Source organism: Acanthochromis polyacanthus, chromosome 16 (assembly GCF_021347895.1).
Source record: "Acanthochromis polyacanthus isolate Apoly-LR-REF ecotype Palm Island chromosome 16, KAUST_Apoly_ChrSc, whole genome shotgun sequence".
NCBI lineage: Eukaryota > Metazoa > Chordata > Actinopteri > Pomacentridae > Acanthochromis > Acanthochromis polyacanthus.
The window spans coordinates 32,415,408-32,435,539 of NC_067128.1; the positions used below are offsets into that span (position 1 = coordinate 32,415,408).

Sequence of the window (20,132 nt, forward strand, 5' to 3'; positions counted from 1 at the left end):
CGTTTTCTGTCATGTTTTCACAGCTTCTAAGCTCGTCACTATGTTTTGGGGGAATCAAAACTTCATTCAACACATTCATTCACCTAGTCTGCCCTCTAGCTGTTTCTCACAGAAATAGCCCAGAGAGGTTTGTTCAGCTGCACGTGTCGTTTGTCACTCATGCTTTAATGGTTTCAAGAATAAATGCGGTAATTTTTCAGATTTTTGATGCACTTAAAGCAAAAAAAAAAGTTTTTGATATGTGGGCAATCATTTACAATTACAATATATCAGTGTGTATGTGTGTGTGTGCGAGAGAGAGAGAGAGAGAGAGAAGGGGGAAAGAGAGGAGGAGGGACTGCTATTCTGTTATAGGTAGCAGATAAAGACGGAAGCGCTCAGATGTGTCCTGTCTCACTGGGGTGGATAGTGTCGTAATGGGGATTTAAAACGCCAAAGTTTCTAATTCAGTCGTTCCTTAGCTTTAGAAATTACTAATTTCAAAATTAACATGGGAAACAGTCAGAGGTCAGACCACCGAGGACGCTAATTCTTTTGGCACCGTGCGTAAAAGCGCACAGTCGTTTGGGTACGGCGCAGAAGCAACCTGGACTATTTTCCGTGACTTTATTTCTTCTGCTCAGATATGTAGGCTGCAGGCAGTTTTATAAACTGGTACTTAAATGAGCAATTATACCAGAGGTAAGACAACACCGACAGATGGATAGCTCTCCGGCTCACTGCGCGGAAACCGAAGGTCCGGTGCTCTCATCCGGTGCGAGCAGCGCTAACTGCGAGCAGAAGGAGCTTTAGGGAAGCCACTGGTGCTGTCACTGTCACCGTCACCCCCCGCCCACAGACAGAGCGGCAGTTATTGTGACAGCAGTGGCGAATTTGCCCTGATATGCCTCCCAGCTGCGAAGATGACAGATGTTGCTCACCCGTCGCGGCTTCAAGATAACGTTGTGACGGTGGACGTAACCTGCTCCGGTGAAGCTTTTCACTTCCAGTGTGCAACATGGGATACAACCACCTGTTCTCTGTGGGGACGGCAATTTCCTGGGCGCTGCTCTTCACTCAGTCAGGTGAGAAGTACTTTAAAGTGTTCTTCTCGTCGTAGGAGGAAAAGCGAATGAAAGTCCAAAACCAAAGTGTCATTTTTGAGCCAGAAAACTACTACAAATTTGTACAGTATGAAGAGATAAAACAGTAAATTATAAGGGGCTAGTAGTTCACAAGTGCCAAAATATAGTCCCTACTTGTGCCTTTTCACTGAAAAGTCTCACAATCTTCTTCTTACATAAATGCCTCGGTACAGTTTCTTAAATTGTTTGGATTGTGTCTGTCACATATTTTAAATTAGCAGAAACATGTCAGTCTGAAATCTGAAATGATCTCTAGAAGAGACACTACTTTCACTTTCTCAGCAGCAGTGGTCAGGTAAAGCAGGTAAAAATTGGACAAATACACCAAAAATGAATCAGTAGCTTCTTTAATTCATTTTCTTTTCTTTTTCAAACATATTTTTTTGCATGTGCATCAACAGCATGTACAAACAAACCTGCTATACACACAAAGTTGATAAATTAACGCACAAACCCACCTATGTGATTTATGGGGGAAAAAAATGTGATCTTGAAATTGCACTTTTTTGTTTCTCTTTTTGTGTTTTACATCAAATAATTGTGAATTAAATATAATCACTGCAAATTTGTTAAAAATATAATTAACTTGGTTGTTTTCCTGCTTTTAAGGTCTTCTGTAGTGGTGCCATATTGATGCTGTTCTCATAAAATTGCCAAAAATCAGTTTAAATCTGTTTAATCTGTTTAAATTGAATGAGATAATAATGATAATAATAAGAAAAAACATTCTCCTCATTTTATTTACATGTCAGAATGTCTTCATCCTAGAATTTGTTTCAATTCTTATGTAATTCTCAACATCCATCTGACATTGTAGAGCGCATTTTGACCACTGATTAAAACAGCTCCATTTATGCAGGACTGTTTTGAGGTTGTTCTTTCTGTGCAAATGCTGAAACTGTCCAAGAAAAGCCGAACATTTCACTAAACGCCCATAGAACAGAGTGAAAACCGCAAATAATACGATTTGCTGTGGGTCAGGGTTGCAGATTGGTTCAAAAGCAGCAAAAAACCAACACATATGTACATATTTATGGTCAGAATTTGGCTTCAGCAGCAAATCCCAGTTAATTCTTCAAATGGATGTGTGTAAAACAAAGTGAACTAGCATATAATGGTGTTAAGTCATACTTCTTTATTTTGGTCAGAATTATCAGAGGAATGTGTTCATTTTGATTTCTTGACATTGGAAGTCACATCTGCTGGATTTGGAAGATGATTCAGGAGCTGTGTCCTTTTACAGAAACATACAAACTAGTCCTCACACAGCTGAGATAACGTGTTCTTGTGACATATGTGACAGAAGGTTTGTCTCCTCCCTTCGTCTCTACATGCTACAGCAGTCAAATGTGCAGCTACTTGATCTCGTGCCAGTTTATTTCTCATTATGACACAGAAGTATTTCAGTTTTCTGACTCCAGCTCTGCAATTTCCCACCAAAAAAAAAAAAAAAAAAAAGTTGCTTATTTTTTTAGTGAACTTTTTTACTGTACGTATTTGACAGTCCAATTTCACCAAGAGCGCCTCTGGCTGGAGAAGCTGCTGACTCGATCATCTAAACTGGTCAGTGTTTCAGACGCCTCGCCAAGAGGCCTGGCAGCGATCCAACAGCCTCGGCCCAGTGTGCTGGATGCTGGAGGTGTCATCGCATTTCAAGACTCTGCCGGCAGGAGGCTTTGATCTACGGCACGCTAGAGCCCATTTTCAAGTCCCCTCATCTGGTCCTTCCCAGATGCACAAGCAGATGAACGTGCGCTGGCCTGACTGTCAAAGAGCAGAAAAGAAGTCTCTGGTGCATGCTTGTTTGCCAGATTGAAATTAGCCCACGATGGCAGGAGATGAGCTCAAGTGCACCGCGAGCAAATTAACAGTGAATTCACACACTGACTACCACCTCTGTTTGTTTCTGCCGAGAAAGTCACTAGACAGGGCTCATTTTTTAAAGGAAACAACGCCAGAAAAACCTTTCTGTGTGCATATTGTTGTAGCTTTTCATAAGCAGAGCCAAGCCGAGCCTTTAGAATGGGCGTTAAATCATTGCAGCAGATTTGCATTTGTGTTCCTTTGGTTATCTCTGCGCAGCATTCGGCTGGTTATCGTTCACTCTGGACTTTCCTGCAGTTACAAGTTGTAAAGACGCAGTTCAACTGTCAACAGAACTACAACTCACCCGTGGACAGCTGATGATGTGGCCTTGGCCAAGCAGCCATGACTGCTGCCAGATGAAGGTCTCGTTTGATGGTCCTTCATGGTAGCACACTTCATTGGTTCACAGTAGACTCCAAACTGCCAATGGAAGCTGTCAAGACATTTAGAGAGACTTCTGATCAGCCATTTTGGATAATTTCATTAATTTGTCAAGGAAACATCCATCCATCCATTATCTATACACTGCTTATTCCTCAGTAGGGTCACGATGGGCTGGAGTCTATCCCAATTTACTTAGGCTGAAGGCACAGGGAGAACATGCAAACTCCATGCAGAAAGATCCCGGGAAGGCCGGGTTGCAAACCGGGTTATCCTTTAGCTGCAAGGCGAAATGATAACCACCAAGCCACTGTGCAGCCCCATCAAGCAAACAGTCAAACTTAATCTCATTTTACTTCATCAGATGTGACAATCTGCTGTATTTCTCAGGTTTATCTTGTGGTTTTGAACTGATAATCCGACCTGGAGATTAGCTTCAGGGTCACTCAAAACTTCTAATTGGCACTTTAGATTCATATATCTCATATATATTCAATATATTAGATGATGCATTAACACTGGATGTCTGACTTCAGTGTCGTACATGCAGAGGTTAAAGCCGTGTGAGGAACAAATAATTCAAGAAGGGAATTTAGTTTTCTGTCTTTTTCAGCAGAATTTAGAACTTAATTTCTTTTGAAGTAAGGGTTTCATACTGTATTGCTGCAAAATGTGATTGTTTTTGTTGTTTGTGTTTGTTTTAAAAGCCTCCTTACAGAAAGTTTTCATTCTAGATGAAACCAGGGACTGTCTTTAAGAAGAAGAAGGTTCAGTTTAATGGATAGTTACACACTTTAAACAAAGTGGCATGCAATAGATTTTTTTATTATTAACTTTCAAGACGTTTGGTTTGATGCTTCAGATTTAAATGACCTTAAATACCTTTCAAAGCAGACTCTAAATAAGATACATGCAAAGGATTGTTTTTTTATTGTTGATATTCTGGTGTGAAGTTGAGGCAATATGTACAAAAGTTTTAAAAATCTTTCACTGAGATAATAATTCTGGGCTGCAGAGATGTGCATGGCGTTGGCATCATCATCAACACGGCCGTTAAAGCCTTTCAGATTCAGTATGGACTCAAAGTGAATGCTTAAGGCAGAAAATACCAGGATAAAGGTTAACAGTTTGCTTTAAAATTTAACTTAAATATTATAAATATGGCATGTTTTATGTAATTTGAAGCAGTTTTGTTATTTTTCCTAGTAAATGTGCACATTTGCATTGTACTTTATGTCCAAAGCCTGACAGTGGGATATTGACAGGAGCAGGAATAATAACAGAGAAAGCTGATGTTCTCTGCAGTTAGGCAAAAATATGAGCGTATATGTGTATATACGTACTGGCATATTGGACATCAAGTAAAATTCAATATCGTACATCCCTACGTAATTGCTTAAAGCCACATTACACCCTACAAAATGGCAGATTGTTGTTATTTTTTTCACTTCTGCTTCGGCACAGGTAAAACAACTGATGAAATTTTAAAAACAAGTGAGTTTTGTGACCTTTGGCAGAGTGAGTGTCTGTTTCCAGTCTTGTTGCAAAGCTAACCAGCTAATGACAGCAGACCTTGAAATGCAGATTCAAGCTCGATATATCAATCTATATCGACAGGTGACTCAATAATCAATTCCTTTAATGCTAAAAGAGGAGATGCAGGCCCAAACATACTGTACAAACTAAATCCTGGCTGACAAATGGGCTGAAATTTGCTTAATGCCTTCAAAAATCTAGTATTAATCAGGGTCTAGTCGACACAAATGTAAACACACACTGCTGTTAGCCTCTGCTTCAAGTGAAACCATCAGTTAATTGTTTTATGCATCAGTTGTAACGGGGAGTGACAGACAGCTCAACAATAAACACCCTTCAGTAGTGAGAAATTAGCTCACCTCCACTTAACACTAGCGAGTAATGATGTGTGTAATTGACTCTGACTACACTGATGAAGGTGGAGGCTGTAATCCCCAAGGGACCGGATTCCTGTCTGTTTCCACGCTTTCCATTCTGAAAAATAATACAGTGACTCAGCCCGAGCTCGTACGCAAATCTGTCTAGACTGCTTATTCAGAATCAATTTAATTAAGCCACCTCTCAGTGTGAAGCCACGCATGCATAATAATAACTCTTCACTGGGATGGTGATAGTGTGGTGATGCTTCCTCGGTCTCCTCCAGCAGGCTCAGACTCGGATCAAGAGATCAGAAGATTTGCAAAGATGCGCAAAAGTCGATAAGATTTTGCTGAGAAAAAGTCTTAGATGGTTAAAGCAGGTGATGAAACATGACGCGTTCACAGCTTCCACCCTTTACTCCCAAAAGTCACGACGTGAAGCCGGATTTACTGCTGTTTGTTAAGTGGGGATAAGAGGAGACATGGATGAGAGAACATGGACATCATCTCTAAATATACTGCTCAACTGCCTCCTCTTACATTTAATTATTTCTGTCTTTACAGGGAGGCACAATGTTTGATTTTTTGACAATATGCCAGTTTTTTTTCATTTTATCTACCAATATATGTGCATATGTTTTCCAGCTAATTACACTGAACTTCAGGTCTTCCCTGTAGTGGAATTAACATATTATTATTATGGCTGCTCTTAACATGACACCTCATTGGCAGGTGGTAATGAGTAGCAGGAGACTCACACACCAGCTGATTGGTCTTCTTTGTGGTGTAGAGAATCAAGTCCCAATCTATTGGAAAAAGGGTCAATTCATGTATCACCTCTGCATTGATTTATTAAAAGGTCGACGGTTCAGTCGAAAGGACGTTTCTCCACACATATTAATCATAATGTGATATCGTATTCAAACACGGCTCACAGTGCTGCTCATGATCACATAAGAGAGAACAGCTTTGGGATGTTTGTCCATGATGTCCTGATCTTCTTGAAGAAACCCCCACACAGTATCCACCGATCAGGCATAACATTCTGACCACTAACAGGTGAGGTGAATAACACTGATGATCTTATCATCATGGCACCTGTTAGTGGGTTGGATATATTAGGCAGCAAGTGAACATTTTGTACTCAAAGTTGATGTTGGAAGCAGGAAAAATGGGAGGATTTGAGTTAACAAGGACCAAGCTGTGATGATAGACGACTGGGTCAGAGTATCTCTAAAACTGGAGCTCTTGTGAGGTGTTCCTGGTCTGCAGTGGTCAGTATCTATCAATAGTGGTCCAAAGAACAGTGGTGAACCGGCGACAGGGTCATGGGCGGCCAACGCTCATCGATGCACATGAGAAGGAAGGCTGGCCCATGTGGTCCAATCCAACAGACAAGCTACTGTTGCTTTAATTGCTGAAGAAGTTAATGCTGGTTCTGATAAAAAAAAGGTGTCAAAATACACAGTGCATGGCTGTTTTTTATGCATGGGGCTGCATATCTGCAGGCCAGTCAGGGTGCCCATGCTGAACCTCTGTGCACCACTGAAAGACCAACAGGGAGCATCAGAATTGGACCAAAGAGCAATGGAAGAAGGTGGCCTGGTCTGATGGATCATGTTTTCTTTTCACATGATGGTTGGGTGCGTCACTTACCTGGGGAACACATGACACCAGGATGCACTATAGGAAGAAGGCAAGCCAGTGGAGGCAGTGTGATGCTTTGGGCAATGTTCTGCTGGGACACCTTGGGTCCTGCCATCCATGTGGATGTTACTTTGAGAAGTATCACCTGCCTAATCATTGTTGCAGACCATGTACACCCTGCCACAAAGCAAAAATGGTTCAGGAATGGTTTGAGGAGCACAACATCCAGTTTGAGGTGTTGACTTGGCCTCTAAATTCCCCAGATCTCAATCCAATGAAACATCTGTGGGATGTTCTGGACGAACAAGTGTGATCCATGGAGGCCTCACCTCACAACCTCCAGGACTTAAAGGATCTGCTGCTAACATCTTGGTGCCAGATACCACAGAACACCTTCAGGGGTCTAGTGGAGTCCATGTCTTGATGGGTCAGGGCTGTTTAGGCAGCAAAAGGGGATCAGCACAATATTAGGAGGTGGTCATAATGTGTGTCTGATCGGTGTATATTTACAAGACAGCCCATAAATGTTCCGTACAAAGATCTCATTGAATTCCATGATCTCAGATTTGTTCAGATAAAATGAATCTACAGAAAAAGCACAAAAACACTTTTTTCATAGTTAACCACGCCTGACGAACGTCAGTGGGGTTACTGCATTCGGTGCGGTATCTGGCTGGGTAAGTATGTATGTATGTATGTATGTATGTGGCTATGTCCGTTCCAATATCTCTGCAAGTGCTGAAGTCAGGATAATCAAACTTGGCACTGATGATTAGTCTAAGGTCCCCTGCTCAGTTGTGGAGTTAGAGTTCAGCAGATCAAGTAGGAAGGGAGATACGTACGATGATCAAAATTGATACATATTGCATCATTTGTATAGGGAGGACAGGGTTTTCGCCAGTAGAGGGCGTGGTTCTGCCCTCTACTGAGGGCTCGTCTAGTTATGTCTGGCGCCAGCAGGGATTTTTCCCAAAGGACTCACATCACTAGAATGAATCGGATAGACTCAAGAAAACTGCTTCAAATTACAAAACGTGTGATTTTTATGTAACATTTTTTTAACAAAAATGCAAACGTGTAAAGGTTTTATCTCATTATAGGCCAGTGCTGATATTTCACTGTAAAACTTTGATTTGCTGACACAGATGATGCAGATATCACAGATGCATCTCTATTTTTGTATAAGGGTTAATATTAACTAGTGAGTGCAGAGAAAAGCAATGTTTAAAACTGTCCAGATGAACACCAGGGTCACATTAGCTTATTGGAATGTTTAAAAAATCTATATTGCACATGCAGAGAGACGGTTTCACTAAATATTTAACAAATCTAATAACTGCATATTTGAATCTTTAAGAGAACGAGTGAATCTACAATATAAATGTGACATCCAGGTAGTCCACTTATCACCTCTGTCTTCCATAAATGTTGGATGGGCACTGTTAAAATTAAAAGCAATCATTTCTCCTTAGTTTTTTGTCATGAGAAGACCCACTCCCACGCTGAAGATGAGCTCTTCAAGACGCTGTTTGCTGGTTACAACAAGTGGTCCAGACCCGTGCCCAACATCTCCGACGTGGTCATCGTCAAGTTTGGACTCTCCATAGCACAGCTCATAGACGTGGTGAGACCTCAGACACGGACTGTTTGCAGCACATCTGACACCAATGACAGTTATATTACAGTTGGTATTAAATGTTTTAAGGTTGATTCAAACAAAATCATTGTTTTGAATGTAAATGTTCTACACATTGAATGTTATAACAGCAAATATCTTAAAACAGTTATTTTTCTTCATTTTTCTATGAAGAAAAGCTTTAAATCCATTTAGTAAATAGGTCAATTCTTATATATGGGCTTCGGTTGGGTTTCAAGGTCGTTCTTAGTTGAGTTTTTCCAGCTGTCTATGTGTGCATATTTACATACAGAAGCAAAAACAGTCTTTGGAAATCTAGAATACCTCCCCTCTGCCCCGTCACCACAAGAGCTGCTGCAGAAAACTTCACATTCACCGAGTTATTGAAGTAAAGTTGCTGAAAGCTATATCTGGGTTCGCTTTGACAAACCTCCCTGAGACTCCCACATATACTCGTCTGGCTTGAATCCACAGCTGACAGCTTTAACTCTTCCTCCATCACTGTCTCTCCTTTTTTCTGTCTGTCAGGATGAGAAGAACCAGATGATGACGACCAACGTGTGGCTCAAACAGGTTAGAAGCATTTGTGTCAGCGTTGATTTATTATTGAGATGACCAGAGGGGATGTGGTGACGTAGAATGTTGGGAATACAAAAAGCAACCTGATTAGAGGTTTTTAAAGATGTGAATGACTCATATGGTGAACCAAACATCTGTTTTGTTGGTTTCTCTCAGGAGTGGAATGATTACAAGCTTCGCTGGAGACCGTCTGACTACGACAATGTGACGTCCATCAGAGTGCCGTCGGAGCTCATTTGGGTTCCAGACATCGTCCTCTATAACAAGTAAGATTAGATTAGATGTTTTATTTGTTTGTCACATGCACTTACAGTATGCCAGTGAAATGCAGTGACTGTCCACCAGGCTGTATGAATATAAAATGTTGAAATGGGTAAAAATATAAAATACAGGGAAAATACAAATAGGTCAAACTTTAGGTCAAATGGTAATATTGTGAGATAAAACCAACATAGCAGTATATAAAACAAGGAGCACATTTAATCCGCCCTTTATTTTTTTCAATAGCTAATTCATCACTGAATATAATGCTGGTGGAAGGTACAAATCTTATTATCAGATATTAACCCTCCTGTTAGGTTTGTTTCTCAAGAACAGCAATGATATTCCTGAGTAAGTGAATTATCAGAAAATGGCAGAAACCAAAAAAATCCTAATAAACATTGTTTGTATCTCATTATTAACTCCATTCTAATCAGTATTCAGTGTAGTGGTGTTCTTTACCTCTCCCAGATCATAGTTTAATTGAGATAATTCACTCGTTTTTCATAAGAAATGCATGTTAACACCTTTTTAATGTACATTGAAATGACCTGCATATAAAATACAATAATTTTACATGACATTTGTTTTTTAAAATTTTATTTTACATTTTGAAACTTTGTTTTTATGGAGTTGATAAATTTACCCAAGATTCCACTTCTGTTCAGGGTCGGATTGCAAATATGTGAAATGAACCATTTTCATTTTATAAGTTGATTGGTCTAGATTTTAGTAGCAAAGTGGCCTAACCCACAACCCAAATATAGCATTACAGTGATGTTTCCAATGTTAGACCATTCTTCAAAACACAAAATTTTGAACCTATTTTTGTCACGGACTAGAGAGCTGGACCCAAGCAGAGAGCCACACTACCAAGACCGGTGGAATGAGAATGATTTTTATTATGGGTGAGGGTGAATAATGGCAAGGGAATGAGAGGAGCCGGAGTGCAGGGGAAGCGGCTGGAAGAGTGGGTGTTGGGCTGGAGGGATCCGGAGCCGGGGATCGGCGGTCGGTGGCAGGCGGGGAACGAAGGTCGGGGGAGCCGAGAGGAGGAAGGACATCGGATACTGACGATCCGAGGGGCCAAGGTGTGTGGTGGGCCTGACAGCGGCCGACGTCTGGGCGGAGGGGACTTCCAGGGGGGAGGCGCCGGGAGGCGACGAGTAACCAGCTTGCTGCAGCGGCTTCCGGGTTTTGGCCGAGGGAAGCCGGTCGGGGATCCAGGGAGGGGTCCGAGCAGAATGAGGGGTCCAGCGAGGGGAAACCGGTGCCGAATGGTCCGGGGAGGTCGGATGAGGGAGCAAGGCGGAGAGGATCCCGGACAGCCGGATTGGTGAGTCATGTTCAACGATCTGGCAGAGTGTGGAAGGCTGAGCCGGTACTTATTGCAGGAGGAGTAATCATTGAGATGTCTTCCAGCTGTCCGGGACCCGTGGATGTGGTTGATTACCTGAGTGGAGTCAGCTGAGAAGCCGAACTCCACTCAGGTGCCATGCTGCAGGGGATGACAGAGGTAGAGGAGCGGATGGGAGACCGGGAGGGAGATAAAGAGATAGAGAGACAGAAGCAGGAGTGAGGGAGAGAGGAGAAAGAGGAGCACAGAGGGAGAAACAGGGGGGAGACAGATAGGATAGAGGTATTTGGGATGCCAGATGGGGAGGACGAGGGTGAGGAGGGAGCTCTGACAGTTTTTCTCAAAAACTACAGAAAGTGGGTCAGACCACTCTGTTTCCAGTTCAGTTTTATTCTGTTTTTTTTGTCTGCAAATTATTTATTTTTTGTGACTTTTTTAGTTATTATCTGTAAGGTAACTAAACGAGAAAAGTTTGTAAGATAACAGTAAATTGTTCATAAAGTTACTATTTAACAGTGTTGCAAAAAATGTTATTTGAAATGTTTACGTGAGCTACAGATCAACAAAGGGTTCGTTTGCAGGGTGGATTGCTGTAACTCCATAACTGTACATATCATGAAGAATAACCACCAAACACAGTCATTGCTGAATGAATAGTCATTTATTAATAACAATAAATAAATAAAAAGGGGAAAAATAAAAGAAAATAAAGCTGGTTTACCTTAGCCCCAGTGTTCTTTCGTAATTGCACTCCTTAAAGACTTTGCCGTCTAAATACCTTTTAAAATCCATATTTTAGAAAGCATCAGCTACATTCTGTACTGAATAGAAGACCTGTCTGAAACAGGAGAAGCAGTGTTTTCTAAGCTGAGTATTTTGAATGCAAATGAATCCTAACCTTATTTAGACATTTCAGTGAAGTCTCTAAATGCTGTCTTGCAAACCAATTATACTCTCCACTTATCATCCTACACGGAATACATGCAACATTTACACTAGCAGCTAATCTAAACCCAAAACAGTCCCAAACTTTCAGAATCTTTCTTTCTTTTTAATTCCAAATCTGATCAGATACAATTGCAAATGTAGCTGCAGGAAACATTCAAGCACTGTAACCCTGAATCTATCTATATACTCAAAAATTTAGGTGAAAAAAATACTGCTCATTTAGAGCTTGGTTCCAGTAAACAATCAATTATATTTCTATCAGTAGATTTTTTACATTTCCATATGTACTCATGCAAGAAACTAAATGAACTTTAGGTTTTTCTGTACATGCTAGAGTGAATTGTTATGGCTGATCTAGAAACAAATATTAAGAAAGATCTGACAGCTGCCCTCATTATTTTATGGTCAATGGGTTCAAACCGATGCCTGTTGACCAGATGGTTTATTATATGATGATGGTGCCATCTAGTGGACTTTAAAATACATAGTACATAGTAATACATAGTCTGATCCTCTGTCCTGTTTTTTACATTTAAATGTTGTAAAACAGCTTTTGGCCAAATAATGATAGTTCATGTTACTCTGTCAAATAAGCTATGTCCTTTAGCTTTATGTGCACTGTGTTATCTGCTGGTGGAGTTTATATATTTCAACATAAAGGCAACCTTCATACATGCACTCACCAGCCACTTTATTAGGTACACCTGTTCAATTGTTTGTTAACACAAAGAGCTAATCAGTCAATCATATGGGCACAACTCAATGCATTTAGGCATCTAGATGTGGTCAAGACAACCTGCTGAAGTTCAAAGTGAGCATCAGAATGGTGAAGAAAGGGGATTTAAGTGACTTTGAACGTGGCATGGTTGTTGGTCCCAAACGGGCTGGTCTGAGTATTTCACAAACTGCTGATCGACTGGGTTTACAGAGAATGGTCTAAAAAAAGAGAAAATATCCAGTGAGCAGCAGCTGTGTGGACCAACGTGCCTTGTTGATGTGAGAGGTCAGAGGAGAATGGGCAGACTGGTTGGAGATGATAGAAAGACAACAGGAACTCAAATAACCACTGGTTACAACCAAGGAATGCAGAATACCATCTCTGAACACAACACGTCCAACCTTGAAGAAGATGGACTACAGCAGCAGAAGAACACACCGAGTGTCACTGCTGTCAGCTAAGAACAGGAAACTGAGGATACAACTGGTACAGACTCACCAAAACTGGACAACAGAAGATTGGAAAAACGTTGCCTGGTCTGATGAGTCTCCATTTCAGCTGCAACATTCAGATGGTCAGAATTTAACGTAAACAACATGAAAGCATGGATCCATCCTGCCTTGTATCAACGGTTCAGGCTGCTGCTGGTGGTGTAATGGTGTGGGGGATATTTTCTTGTCACACTTTGGGCCCCTTAATACCAACTGATCATGGTTTAAACTCCACAGACTACCTGAGTGTTGTTGCTAACCATGTCCATCCCTTTATGACCACAGTGGACCATCTTCTGATGGATACTTCCAGCAGGATAATGCTCCATGTCACAAAGCTCACATCATCTCAAACTGGTTTCTTGAACATGACAATAAGTTCTCTGTACTCCAATGTCCTCCACAGTCACTAGATTTCAATCCAATAGAACCTTTGGGATGTGGAGGAAAAGGAGATTGGCATCATGGATGTTCAGCAGACAAATCTGCAGCAACTGTGTGATGCTATCATGTCAATATGGAGCAAAATCTGTGAGGAATGTTTGCAACACCTTGTTGAAAGTATGACACCAAGAATTAAGGCAGTTCTGAAGGCAAAAGGAGGTCAACCTTTTACTAGAAAGACATACCTAAAAAAGGGACCAGTGAGGGTATATTCCTTCAGTATGAAATTGATCATAAAGTGCACGGTTTTAAAGAAACTTCTCCCTTCACATAGTCACCTCATGGAAATTAAATGGAGAAGGTGATGATTGAGTTCTGCTCCATCGACTCTGTAATCATGATCTGTAAGTGAGGCTGATGAGATGATAAGGACTTATCAGTGCATCTTCTGCAGAATCTATTTTAGCCATTATCGTGATAACGAGATATATCATATGTGTCAGTGATTTTTATTAGAAAACACTTTTTCAGTGCATGGTTTCCAAAATGAAATCTCCCTCAGCTGAAGGGGGAGTAGAACTTTTGTCAATGCAGGATTTAATTGGGTATTTGGTGCAGCCATTGTCCTCAGATTTGATATCATATGTCACCATCGCTCATATGACATCTTCTCTTTCTGCAGTGCTGATGGTGAATTCGCTGTGACCCACATGACCAAAGCTCACCTCTTCCACACTGGTAAAATCCGCTGGGTCCCACCTGCCATCTACAAGAGCTCCTGCAGCATTGACGTCACCTTCTTCCCCTTCGATCAGCAGAACTGTAAGATGAAATTTGGCTCTTGGACCTACGACAAGGCCAAGATCGACCTGGAGCGAATTGAGAACACGGTGGACCTCAACAACTACTGGGAGAGTGGTGAATGGGCCATCATCAACGCTGTGGGAACATACAACACAAAGAAGTACGACTGCTGCCACGAGATCTACCCAGACATCACCTACTTCTTCATCATCCGCAGGCTTCCCTTGTTTTACACCATCAACCTTATCATCCCCTGTCTGCTCATCTCCTGTCTCACCGTTCTGGTTTTCTATCTGCCCTCAGACTGCGGTGAGAAGATCACTCTGTGCATCTCTGTGCTGCTGTCTCTCACTGTCTTCCTCCTCCTCATCACGGAGATCATACCCTCCACATCCCTTGTCATCCCCCTCATCGGCGAGTACCTCCTCTTCACCATGATTTTTGTCACTCTGTCCATCGTCATCACCGTGTTTGTGCTCAACGTGCACCATCGTTCTCCCAGCACTCATAAGATGCCCCGCTGGGTCCACTCTGTGTTCCTGGACTTGATCCCACGCTGGCTGTTCATGCGACGGCCGGCTCCGGATGGCCGCCGTCGCAGGCTGTTGTTGCTCCAGCAGGAGGCGGCGGCGGAGCGGCGGCAGGCCCGGATGGTCGGCCACAAATCTGGCTTCAGCCTCAGCACCTCGGCCACCTGGCTAAGAGACGGGACGACGTTGGACGACCCGGAGAGAAGCTGTTACGAGGATCTGGAGCTGGGAACGTTGACGTCTTATTTCTCCTTCCGTCCTCCGTCGCCCAGACCTCCGGGGTCGACTCCCCCGCCTCAGCAAAAGACTCCGCAAAACAGTCAGAACCGACAGGAAGGGACTGCAGGGATGAACAGACAGTTAACTGGAGCCAGAGTTAATTCCACTCAGCGGCCGGCTAAAGTTGACAACACAGTGTCACAGTCGTTCCTGCTTTCACCCAGTGTCATACGTGCACTGGAAGGGGTGCACTACATAGCAGATCACCTGAGGGCGGAGGACGCTGACTTCAGTGTGAGTATCTACAATTCTACAGTTACATTTAGCAGACGTTTCTATCTGAAGCAAGGCACATCTGAGAGCAGATACACGACCATTCAAAGGTTTGGGGTCACTAATAAATGTCCTAATTTTTGAAAGAAAAGCAATTTTTTTCAATGAAGACAACATTAAATTAATTAGAAATACACAGAGGCAATTTCACATGTTCCATGAAGACTCACACTTTAATTCTAGAATAGCCATTTACCACATTAACAATGTCTAGACTGTATTTCTGATTAATTTAATGTTATCTTCATTGAAAAAAAATGCTTTCTCTTTCAAAAATAAGGACATTTCTAAGTGATTCCAAACTTTTGAACGGTAGTGTAACTTCAGTTCTATGAGCACGTAGGAAATCAAATGATGGAAGGTTTTAATATTAGCCTATTAGTTCATTGAAAGGGCATCATCTCTGATTTTAAGTAATTAGCATTAAGATCCACACAGCAGTATTTCATAGATTTCAAGTACTTTTTTCTCCTCTGAAAATGGACCGGAAACTGTTTCTTCTTGTGATTAGAACACAAACTAAAGTTCAGGCTGCCCTAGAACGGCCTAAAAATTCCTGCAGTGAAGAACGGCTTTATGATTTTGCCGTGTACTGAAGCTGCACAACCAAATTTTTAACAAGCAACTCGAAATTGTCTCCTTGGGCTCTTGCAATGTACATTTTTGACACTGCATTGACTACCAATCTGCTGATCAATAATTTATCAAATGAAATTATGTTTTTTATCTGTTGATGTTTATACATTTGGAGTTATTGAGGAGGTATAAAAAAGTCTTTGGCTATAAAGTGAGTGAAGAAAACTTTTTTTGGAGACAGACCTTAAGCTGAAGCAGTGATCCATGGAACCAAATCTCATTTTGTGGCCGGGTCAGATGATGCACCTAACATAGCATTGAAATTACAGTTGGGAGCATCCCAGACAGAACTTTTCTAAAGTTTGGCTAAAGTTAAATGATTGGTTGCAGACAGGTTCTAGCAAATCACACTGGCTGAAAGGAATAAAGGAAAATCTAAAAGATGTGCATGAATATACAGTATTACAGAGCATGTGTGTGAGAAAGTTTCTTCCTTATTGAATTTTTTTACATTTTCTGCAGAGCAAACAATGCATCTCATAGTATGAATTTCATGTCTGTAACTTCTTTCTTTTCTCTTTTTTCCTCTCTGTTGCTCCTCATTTCACACAGGTGAAAGAGGACTGGAAGTATGTCGCCATGGTGATTGACCGCATCTTCCTGTGGATGTTCATTATTGTGTGCCTGCTTGGGACTATTGGCCTCTTCCTGCCCCCGTGGCTAGCTGGCATGATTTAATGCTTGTGGGAAAATAGAAAGAAATTCGCACCCACCTCAACTCAAGTTTGCTGTTTGGCATTTAAAGTGTAGCTGAACTTCAAAACTGGCAGCGTGACTCAAGTTTGTGTAACACAGTACAATCCATGTGGCCTCACAAAAAGCCACAGTCGCCAAGCCAAAATTATGACTAATGAAGAGTGCATTGCTACTTTTAGATTCTTTATTTTTTCTTTGTAGCAAGAGTGGCAATTTTGTGTCAGGCTCAGCTATCCAGACTGCACCTGTGCTCAGGTTGGGTTTGATCTGAATGCAAACATTTACAGATTGAGCAAGTTAACAAGGAAGTTAACATCGAGTGGATGTAACATTTGGCATGTTAGTGTGGCAGTATGCTAACATATGTCACCAGTAGAGACAAACAATCCCACTCACATTCATACCTACAAACAATTTAGAATCGCCAATTAACCTGAGCATGTTTTTGGACTGTGGGAGGAAGCTGGATTACCTGGAGAAAACCACACACAGGGTAAACATGCAAACTCCACACAGAAAGTTCCCAGGATGGATGGATGTGAACCTGGGATCTTCTAACTGCAAGTTGAAAGTGCTTTCCACCAGCCACTGTGCAGCCCCAGTATGCTAACATGTCAGGGTTGATTATTATCTTTTTGGTGTGTTAGTTAGCATAACATGCCAGTTAGATATTTTTAACTAGTCCGTACAGATTCTCACTCATCCACATTGAGGTAATTCTAAGAGCTTCAGAAGAAGACAACTGGATTTTTGTTTTTTGTTTTTGAAGTTGTCTTACCACAAAGCAGCATTCAAGAGGCTTTTCAACTCTATGTGACTGGTGGGGGGTTCCAGATATGTAAACTTACAAGAATCTTTTCCAAAAACAGTCTATCAGTACATTTCAGACCCAGAAACAGACAAAAACAGGTTCAATCTAAGTAAAAGATAGCCAAACACAAGCCAAGCAATGTTATAGTTGCAATTCATTGCAGCAAGGAATGCACAGACCCATATACAGTGTGACAACCCTCCACCCGGCCACCATTTGTCTCTGTCTTTTCTTTTCCAGAGCTGAGGGAGCTTCATCGGCTGATTGAGCCACACCTGGGATGCAATGGCTCAGCTGCATAAAACCTCCCTCATTTACCCTTCAAGCTCTCTCTGATAGGAGCTACTTTCTCCAAAAACACGAGCAGCATGGTTTTTGGTTTCCGTTTGGGGTTCTTTCATGCATAGTTTGGGTTGTTTTGCGTTAAAATGAATCCATTTTATTCACCACACAGTTGTTTCCCTGTTTTGTTGCAGTTTTTGAGCCAAGCTGTAACAACAGGAGAAACTCAACAACTGCTTCACATGTCTTAAAACAGGAGAGCAGCTCTTCAGGGCAAGGAAAGCTCCTTTGTGGGCAACAAAGTCCACATGCTAGACCGAGAAGACAGATGGTTTGAGATAAATCTATAACACCACTTATCAGGTACATCTAATGAAGTCTTGAAAGCTCTCACAGACAGTGTACTAATATTATCACCTTGAGTCACCCTTCCATAGGGATTTCACAACTTTTCACACCTCAAGGCATGTGAGTCATGTAAGTTGGCGGTGAGAATATATATCTGGGACTCCCCACCAGTCAGTTAGACACGAAGAGGCCGTCCGTAAAATGTTGGAACGTCTTAAAGAACCAAAATGAAAAGTCAAGCTGCTTTCCAACTGAAACTTTTAGGACAGTGGTGCCAACGCTGGTGTGGGCTGAGGTGTTGCATTGAAATAGTTACTGTTTCTGTACTTTCAGAGATTACCACTTAAAAATCAGAAACCCAATAAATTACATTTGTTAGTAGCAGTCTGATTAGTGGTGACTGTGATCTTGCTCCAATACTGGGACATCAGTGTTATCCAGATGTTAGCTCGTTGTAGGAGACCTGAACGGGGGAGAGACTCAGCATGACTAGAAATCTAAGGGTAGTTGTATAACATATGACCAGCCCCTCCAAAAAAAACAATTTTCTGCTCAGCCAAACTACAAAATATCCAACTAATTGTGTCTTTTGTGCAGTGAAGCATAAGTCTGTCTGGAAATACACGTTTTTTAACCTTATTTTGGAGCAAAGTTACCAAACTTCTAAAGTGTTTTTTTATCAGATTTGACTGGTGAATCCAGACAGGCAGTTTTTATGCGCTGGTAAACACTGAAATTGCAGTTTTGGCTCTCTCCCCATTCATTTTATTTATGATTCTGATCTTGTTTCCCAAAATAACTGCCAAGTTTCAAGACTTGCCCATAAGGATTTTGACTTTGAGGCTGGATAGAAACAACTTTAGTGTAGCTTTACATTTATCTTTTCTACATGTTGTTTGTTCTGGCTTAATAAACCAAACACTGTAACTCGCAAACCAAGAACTTGGACTGCTAGATTGAGAAGATTCATCTTCCTGACCTTAATTCTGTCAATGGACACCAGTAAAGCATCTACTGTAGCTGACTGCACATCCTTGTTTAATGTTTTAATATTAATATTTGTTATTTCTCCACTCCCAAAGGTTTTTTATTTTGTCTTTTTCCACATTATAGAAATGTGGGGTTGTGAATATGTTTTTGAAGACAGGACTCCTGGGTCCACACAGGCAGTTTTAGAGTTTAGTCAAAGCCAAAAGACGTTTCCCATGTAGCTCAGCACTGGTCAGCGACAGAAGTTCTTTCAGAGGTCATGAAATGGAATGTTGCACAAGTGGAACTTTAAGTCTGCTGGTGTCAGAAACTTATCTGAGGGATTCTGGAGCTGAAGAAGGTACCAAATTCATGATGCTGTGAAAGACTCAGTGGCCAAAACCTCACCTAGCTGGAAAAACTGCAGCTGTGCCCTGTGCTTTGTGCCAGACTGAAAAGCTTCGACAGGTCTGGACATCTGCTTTTGATGGGATGGCTTTTACCACGTTATGGTAGAACACACTAACTGGAGTCATTTAGTTTGGACAGAAGTTGCATTTGTACAGGCTTTTCTTTCTGGCGATGCTGCGGCGATTACGCTTATTTTTGAATGATTGTACGATGTAATAAATAAATCCCCTCATGGAAATACCTTTGAAAACCTGTCAATATGGTATTTGTTGATGTGTGAAAAAGGCATTCACGTGAACAGTTTATGTATTTGCAAAGATAAACTGAAACTAGATTGGACTACAGGAATGACAACACTGAACACGTTCATACTTCTGTCTGCTTTAAGCTTACCTCATTATATAGACGATGGGCTGTTTTCCATGTAAGCTGAAGCATTCTATTTAGGGTCTGAGCACCAGTGGGGCAAGGAACTTCCTGTAATGCATGGGTTTTTCCTTTTACTTTCTTCAGAAATGCATTTTTGAGGCCCTAAAAATACTTGAAAATGCATGAAATATGTGATATTTTATGGGGAATACACACATGTATTCTTCTCCTGCAATATTATGAAAATTCAGCTCCTGAACTACGTTTCGCCTACAGCTACGAAATTAAGCACACATCTGTAACACATCAAGATGTGTTACAAAAGCTATAAACTCAAATAGGGTAACCCCGACAGAGCTCATATTTGGCAAGTTAAAGAGGGTGGTTTTCCCTTCATTGGTTACCCCACCGATGCCGATGATGTACTTCATGTTCTT

The 20,132-nt window shown here is 41.4% G+C and overlaps 1 protein-coding gene across 1 annotated transcript; it reads left to right on the forward strand.

The window, feature by feature from the left end:
• The first annotated feature begins 362 nt into the window (after nt 1-362).
• Nucleotides 363-19,576, forward strand: chrna2b (cholinergic receptor, nicotinic, alpha 2b (neuronal)). The gene is made up of 6 exons (XM_022195903.2): nt 363-1,064; nt 8,386-8,537; nt 9,078-9,122; nt 9,285-9,394; nt 13,970-15,134; nt 16,362-19,576. Exons 1-6 carry the CDS (start codon nt 998-1,000, stop codon nt 16,485-16,487), a joined length of 1,665 nt encoding a protein of 554 aa, XP_022051595.1. The 5' UTR covers nt 363-997; the 3' UTR covers nt 16,488-19,576.
• The last annotated feature ends 556 nt before the right edge of the window (nt 19,577-20,132 follow it).